At 39.4% G+C, this 8525-nt stretch overlaps 1 protein-coding gene across 1 annotated transcript in view; it reads right to left on the bottom strand.

Annotated features, from left to right (window-relative positions):
• The window catches only part of LOC143115108 (sodium-dependent lysophosphatidylcholine symporter 1-like), a 55258-nt gene continuing 46733 nt past the window's right edge, over window positions 1–8525 (bottom strand). The window contains exon 14 of the mRNA XM_076276985.1: window positions 1–6866. Within this exon, the coding sequence (XP_076133100.1) occupies window positions 6830–6866 (37 nt within the window). The 3' untranslated portion in view covers window positions 1–6829. The remainder of the gene's footprint in view (window positions 6867–8525) is intronic.

Below are 8525 nucleotides of genomic sequence, written 5' to 3'. Positions count from 1 at the left end.
TTAGAGTATAATTCAAATTTTATTGAACAAACCTTCCAATGATAACAGTATTTTTTTATTTTTTTCAAAAATAAAAAACTCAAAATGCACTGTTCCAAATTATTATGCACAACAGAGTTTCAAGACATTTTATAGGTTGTAAAGAACTAAAATATTGAATATTTAATAACAATAACAAAATATTGAATTTGCAGCATTAGGTCATATAAATTAAATCAAAAGTTATTTCAATCAAAAACATCTTAACAGGCCAATTACTTGTTAACATAGGACCCCATTCACCAACCATCCATTACTCCATCCATCAGGGCCCTGTTTCCCGATAACGACGGAGACACGCTCCTAAGAGGGTTTTCTACGATTCATCTTACGATCGTTCGTTTGGTTTTTCCGACTGTTTCCCGAACATGCTCGTAGCGTGAACGCGCGTGCACTGCTCTTAAGATGCTCTTAAGGGGAGCTGTCCACGTTAATAGTTCTGAAATGTCCTCTAATTTGATGGTGATGTCAGGTGACTGCACGTCACAGCTATAGGCCTACCATTTAAACTTCGGATCTACACATTAATTCACATCAATACGAAAATAGAAACACTTTAACATCTGCATGTAAGCATCCCAAGGCTAGGTTACCACACACAGACATAAATAATTGTAATTATTTTAAGATTAGATTGTTGCACCATGCAATAATTTTTCGCGGTGTCACTTAAAAACATGTTTGAAGATAAGAAAGAAGTCGAGTAAGAAAGTGAGGAAATGTGTAGGCTTAGATTTTGATGCAGTAGGCCTACAGACTAAACCACATGTTCCTTTCTCTGCTTTTACTTCATAGGCCTAATAAATTATAGCCTTCACTTAGCAAAGATAATGGCAAACTATTCTGGCAACGTCTCGTTTCATAACTGGATTGCATTTTGGTCCGCTTTTCCTCACATTATTATGACCATTAAATGTAGGCTATGCTACTTTGCACGCTAAAATCTGATTCATCAGGTAAACACAATAAAGAAAGGGAACGTAAATTGGATTATGTATTCTAAGTTGTAATTCCTCTGTATGTCCTGTTGGTGACCTCAGTGAGAAGTACTGTTAAAACGCTCTTAGCCGGTAACGAGAACTCTGGAGCACTCGTAGATCTACGAGTGTTTTCACGACGTTCTTAAGCTACGATGGTTTCGGGAAACAGTCGGCAAATCTTAAGACGTTCGTAAGAGGGACTTTACGACGCTCTTAGGCTTAAGATGCTTTCGAGAAACTGGGCCCTGGACCGTCTAGGGTTGCACGGCATTCATCCATAAACAAAACTGTTTTGACAATTAGTCTTAATGTATTCCTGAGCCTAACAGGAATGGAGAGCACTGGGTAACTCATTCCACCAACATGGAAACCACTGAGGAAGAGTCTTGAATTTGACCTAGCGTTTATGACTGGTCGACACAACAGACGCTCATCAGAAGACCGCAGTGCGCGGTTGGGGATATACATCTTGATCATTGATATATATATGACATGTCATCTGGAAAACCTGTATTTATCTAAATATACACTATTGTACATAATTAATCTCTTCTGGTTGGATGTCAACTGCATTTCATTGGCTATGTACCTATTGGGGCAGCCGTGGCCTACTGGTTAGCGCTTCGGACTTGTAACTGGAGGGATGCCGATTCGAACCCTGACCAGTAGGCCACGGCTGAAGTGCCCTAGCATGGCACCTAACCCCTCACTGCTCCCTGAGCGCCGCTGTTGATGCAGGCAGCTTACTGCGCCGGGATTAGTGTGTGCTTCATCTCACTGTGTGCTGAGTGTGTTTCACTAATTCACGGATTGGGATAAATGCAGAGTAAGGCTGGGCGATATGGCTGAAAACGGTATCACGATATAAGTATTTCATATCAGTCGATATCGATAATTATGGATTTTTATTTTTTTTATTTGATCTATTTCAGATGAGGACCAGGGGCCGTATTCACAAAGACTTTTATCTTACCACTAGGAGTACTCCTAAATCGCACTAAAAGATTTTAGCTAGGAGTTTTCTCTTAAAAGTTATTCACAAAGCCTTTCAGACCTACTCTTAGTAAGGAAAAATGACAACTCCTAAACTAAGAGTGAGTCTTCGTTGCTATGGATGACGTCATTACTCATGCACGAGCTTGACTGAAGTGACCACCTTCATTGGCTGATGATTGTAACGTGGGAATGACCTCCCTTACGATGATGAGTGACAGGTGACAGGTCTGAGAATGCGTGCGCTACACAAGTAGTGCGAAGGACGGAAGATGATGAATAACTGAATAAAAAGGCCTAACCTAAATGAATAAAGAGTAAGGCAAAACAAATAGCCTAGTAGCCTAATGAAACATAGGCCTACGGATTGATGCAGTATCATTGCAACATTATTAAATTAATCTGTCACCATATGCCTACGTTTGCAAAGAGGAGAACATTTTAATTTGATTCACAATGAAACGTTACATTTAATTTACATGTTAACAATGAGTAGTTTTGGTTGTTGTTGGTGGCGTTATTGCGTCCCTTATGAATGCAAAATTGTTCCCTCGCGATTGGAAGCTCCTGTTGCCGCATATTTCAAAACATCGCGACGTGAAATGCCGCAAAAAGCTGTTTGTGAATAGGTCTTAGTGAGTTAGGAGTCCTCTTGACTTCTTTTAAGCTGTCCCAGACTTAGGTGCTACTTTTAGGTCTAAAATGCTTTGTGAATTACTTTTAGTAAAAAAAATTAGTGACACGCCCATTATTTTTAGGAGTTGCTCCTAAATTCGCCACTTAGGAGCTACTTTTAGCCTTAAAATTCTTTGTGAATACGGCCCCAGAAGGGAAAAAAGTTACATTTAAACACTTTTATTTTAAACTTAACCTTCCTCTGATTTGAATCACCTCAGTTATCAATCAAAGCAAACAGGGAAAAGAAATAGCAACACAATCATGAAAAACACTTAAATAAATAATTGTGCACATAAGTCTGAATGAGCAGCACTGGTTGAAGCCTGGAAATATTGTAAACAAAGTAATTTGCTAGTTTATCATAGTAAGTCTACTGGTTAGACTGTTCAGTTTCCCCACGTGTGTTTAAGTTTCAAATGAATAGGCTAATTTTTCTCCTTGGGACAGGCCCGTTTGAGTCTTGGAAAATACTTTTCCATTTGCATCAGGATTGAGTTGATTAGAATTTAGCAGTCAATTTGAATGCAACAGTTTTGAACAAATTCGTGCAGCGTGCTAATGATGCTAACCGGATTTAATAGCAATTCAGTCGTCTTGTACGATTGTGAATGTTTGGATTACATGCGCATGCTGAGGAGAGATGCACCTAGAGAGAGAGAGAGCGCGCACGGGGCAAGGACTCATTGAGAGTCTGTGTTGAGGTAGGCCTACTTCTATCGTCTACTCTGGTAGAGTTGCACATACTAGCAAGATATATAGCCTATTTATTTATGGACAGTAGGCGGGAGGTGTGTGTTGCTTTTAATTATCGAATGTTCTATCGAATGCATTTTTATTGATATCGATTACATGTCTATTGCGATACATATCGCTATCGTTTTATCGCCCAGCCCGAATGCAGAGACCAAATTTCCCTCAAGGGATCAAAAGAGTATATACTTACTTACTTACCTGTACTCTGCTAAATGACAATAACGTTGAATCTAATCTAATTGGTAATCGTAATTCATGATATGTTGTCAAATATTGAAGTTGTGGGAAGTGTATAGCTTACTTCTGCTTAAATAACTCCTAAACGGTTTCGTTCAGAGCCGAAAATGCGACTGTATTTGACAGACGACAGATAGGTTGCTAGTGACAAAATATTAGCTTTCAGTGTTTTACAATGTCTCTGTAAATTACGTTTAATTAAAAACTATCTCATTCGTCCCGGTTCTTTTGCCTGCATCAAATCGCACATTTGCATTTAGTGCACATCTACTGTAGGCTTCACATGATTTCTAAGCGACGTGTAGCTCATATCTGACTACACTAGACTATGGATGCATTTATTTATGTTCTAAGACATGTGAAAGAAATTAATGACACCGGCACTACGCACAAATTAATTTAAACTTAAACCGTACTTCCCTAATAACTTTCACAGTCAAAAGTTAACTTTGCTAATGTTTTGCTGAGCCTACCCTATGACCGACTAACTAACTGACTAGCTCCCTTAATAAATTGACTACATTTGTTGAAAGTGGTTACAATTATTTCCATTCCAATAACTTCACACACTACATTTCCGTTCACACTTGTTTTTTCTACTGTTTAGTTTAATTTCTTGAACTGCTCTATTTCTTATCCTGGACTGCCACCTACTGGATAGAAAAGGCAACAACCTAGTAATTATGTGAATAAAAATCTACATGTTTGAATGGTCAAAAAAGGATAAATCATAGGGGGCCACACATTACCTTGGTGTTGGGGTAGCCTACTCTGCACATTAGCTTGGTGTTAGGGTAGCCTACTCTGCACATTAGCTTGGTGTTAGGGTAGCCTACTCTGCACATTAGCTTGGTAGTATTTTTATGATCTGCATAATTACTAATAGCTAAACATATTTAGTCATTTGAATACATCATGATATTTAAATTATTAGGCTAGACACTTGTCTTCAAAGTGTAATTCCAGCGAAAATTGACCCAATGGTGTTTTTCTGCATTAAAACATATCAAATAAGCCGTGGAGATAGCCCCAAATTGCAAACAGTGGATTAACTAAGGGCCATGAGCGAAATGCTTCCCAAATAGCATTTTTTAACCAGTAATATTATTCAAAACAGCATCAAACCTCGTCAGTAGCTTGCTCAGGGTCCCTACACATAAAATGAAGCACCAACAACGTAGTTAGCGAACCTGGAGTTCATTACAGTATATTTTCAGATGGCTAATTTAACTTATTTACGTTATTTTTGATAGTTTTCGTGTTATTCTTAGTTTAACGTTACTGCTTCCAAGTCGGCTGATGTCGTTAAAGTTGGTCCATTGGGAGCTTGCTATGGCTTGCTTCACTGTCTGGTCGAGGAGATTTCTCGGGACAGTTGGACCTAGATGCTACTCTGCGAAAGATCTACCGCGGCCGCCGAGCTGCTGCAGACCTGTGAGCTGCCATCTGCCTTGCCTGGAGTCTGGATTGTGCTTCTAACGTTTGAAACTACGTTGAAGAACTGCAATCTCTCGGAGCATCAAACTGTCGCTGTCATAAGTCCACCGAGTTGCTGATCTGCAAGATCGCATACGACTTCAGACGGTTATGCCAGAGAGGGCTAAAGCAGGAACTTTGGTTATGCTTCCAGTGATCTAGCTAGACTGCAGTCTAACTGTTACAAGTAGCCTAGGGCCTACTAACATCACTTATTGAAGGCCTGTTAACGTTAAATCCTCCGGTTTGGTCTGAAGACACAGCTGTACATATCATTGCCATTGGACTGAGTGGGACTAACGTTAAGTTAACACGGACCTTCTTTAATTTCTTATTTATTTATTTATTTTATTACTTGTTAATTTTTATTTGTTGTCTGTCTTGTATGTCTACCGTTAGGTGTCTCGGGTACGCTGGCGATTACGCCGCTCCATCAGGCATCTTTTGTCTTGTGCGTCTTTTGTAAATTTGTTTGTTTGTCTTGATGTCACGGGAACGCTGGCGACTACGCCGCTCCGTCTGGCATTTTGTCTCAATGTCTAGTGTGTAAAGCGACCTTGGGTGACTTGAAAGGCGCTATGTAACAAATAAAATTTATTATTATTATTATGTTGTAGCAGCCTACTACACTACTGGCCTGATGTTGTAGCACCCTACACTAGATAGATAGATACTTTATTGATCCTAGGGGAAATTCAAAGACCTGATCAAAGACTGACCTGATGTTGTAGCAGCCTACTACACTACTACTACTCTACTACTACACTAATACTACACTACTGGCCTGACCATGTTGTAGCAGCCTACTACACTACTACTACACTACTACTACACTACTGGCCTGACCATGTTGTAGCAGCCTACTACACTACTACTACACTAATACTACACTACTGGCCTGACCATGTTGTAGCAGCCTACTACACTACTACTACTCTATATGAGAGCTGTGGACCAGGAGCTATGTGTGTCAGTCATCCATTCCTGCGAGAATAGAGAGGTTGTGTGCATTGTCCCAGGCCCAAGTCACACTCCTGTGTGTGTGTGTGTGTGCGCGTGTGTGTTGTAGTATGCTACATGCGTTATGCGTTTGTTGGTCTTCAGAGACAGTGTGTGTATTCTAATGATAATCCACATAAATTTTTTTTTTTAAAAGTTTGGGTTACCTTGAGATGTTTTATTCATGTAAAGGGTGCCACGATTGAAAAAAGGTTGAGAAACACTAATCTAAAGAGAGTCATGGATATCTTAAATATGGGACAACGTTAGACCAACACTGGGACAATGTTAGACCAACACTGGGACAACATTAGACCAACACTGGGACAACGTTAGACCAACACTGGGACAACGTTAGACCAACACTGATCTAAAGAGAGCCATGGATATCTTAAATATGGGACAACGTTAGACCAACACTGGAACAATGTTAGACCAACACTGGGACAACGTTAGACCAACACTGGGCTAACACCAGCTGTCATGGATATCTTAAATATGGGACAGTGTTAACAATGCTAACACTGGGCTAACACCAGCTGTCACTATTAATTGACTGTTACAGTGTAAAAAAAAGAGATGAAAAAGATTAAATAATGGAAACTTCATCAAAAGGTATATAAGAGGTTAATTAATGAAAATGTCCATGTGTTGTCCATACTCCTCGTTGGTCTTCAGAGGGGAAAGTCTTCTCTCACCGTGTCCCCGTTCCTAGGCAACAAAGAGCAACATTCTCATTACATTAGGAGTGGATCGGATAGCGCCTTCGTTTGCACATGTCCACTAGATGTCCCTCCAGTAAAGCAGTGTTGAGACTTTTCTTCCGCTGCTGCTCATACTGTCAGCACAACCAGAGACTTTCTAATGAGGAGATGCAGCACTCAAAAAATCATCCATAGTAATGCATGGGGTTAGTTTGTAACGCCAATATGGCAGTTGTCTACACATATCACAACCCTTCCGCGGCAAAACGTTGACATGTGAATACATTGAGCCAATCAAGTGGTGTGTTGTAAAATACATTGAGCCAATCATGTGGTGTGTTGTGAAGACATTGTGCCAATCATGTGTTGTGATCTCGCAAGGTTGGTGTCGTGAAACCTTGCGCACACGCATTTCTACCGAAATAGATGCCCGATAAGCGTTACAATATGGCCTAATAACTTCATAACGGCTGATAATTTGTAACAGAATACAAAATACGGATGTGAAAAATGTATTTCGTTAAAATACAAGTAATTAGTCATTTAAACATAATAGTCTTTTAGTCTTCCTCTGAGGGGACTAGTGACACTCCACAGAATAATTCTATGGGTAGACTGGTCTGTTTTAAAAGTCCATGGAGCAAATAAGCCACATTGAGTAATGAAGTAAGAGTTAGTAAGATGCAAAATAAATACAAGTAAGATGTGAAATAAAAGCAATATTATATAAAGACCTTACACTAATATTTGATTTCAAACAAATGTGACATGTTTGGGTTAGGGTTACAGTACCCCATAGCACCAACTGTGCCAGTTACATTATCCCATAGCACCAACTGTGCCGGTTACATTACCCCATAACACCACCTGTGCCAGTTACATTACCCCATAGCACCACCTGTGGCAGTTACATTACCCCATAGCACCAACTGTGCCAACACCATAGCACCAACTGTGCCAGTTACATTACCCTATAATACTAACTATGAACTCACAAGGGAGGAGCAGGTACATTTGTTTTTTATAAACACTGAGGTCGGTCTACAGGGTGTGTTACATGATTTTCATGCATCTAACCTGGACATTGCCATTGTCAACATCAGAAAATATGGCAAAATATTTGACTATGATGATAAGCATAGCCTTACGGTTGTCATGGTTATAAGTAGTATATTTAACTGATGCATTTTGGTTTATTTGAGATTTACAGAAATACTCAAAATACAATCCCTCAAAGTCTTTTGCTGTAAACTACATCTTATTGCAAAATACAAATGACAAAATACGCTAAAGTAATGAAATACTTGACGAGTCTTAAACAAACTAGTTTGATTCTGGTGTCATTTTTTGCATGTCTAAAGTTACTGGAGAATTAAGAATTACTGGAGCAGATGGACCTGAATATCTGTATTAGTGAGCAACGTAAACATTGCCTTGACTAGTCTGCAGAGAATGCATGCTTTAAGCACAACGTGACTAGTCTGCAGAGTGTATGTGTTTTGCCTTTTCATTTCAAGTACACATCTCCACACTCTAACTGTAATTTGCGGTGCCAACAATTGAAATCATTTCATCATGTGAAATAAAGGACACCAAGGAACCAGAGGTTTTGCAATCAGGAAACAGATATGCAGTCTGAAAATGTGTCATTAAACCAAGAGAATGT

Source organism: Alosa pseudoharengus, unplaced genomic scaffold (genome assembly GCF_046254945.1).
Source record: "Alosa pseudoharengus isolate Yale_2024_CS ecotype anadromous, Long Island Sound unplaced genomic scaffold, YU_APseudo_1.1 YU_APseudo_1.1_scf_9, whole genome shotgun sequence".
Classification (NCBI taxonomy): Eukaryota; Metazoa; Chordata; class Actinopteri; order Clupeiformes; family Clupeidae; genus Alosa; species Alosa pseudoharengus.
The sequence above is the reverse complement of the archived record's forward strand: the minus strand, read 5'-3'. Positions and strand labels throughout refer to the sequence as shown.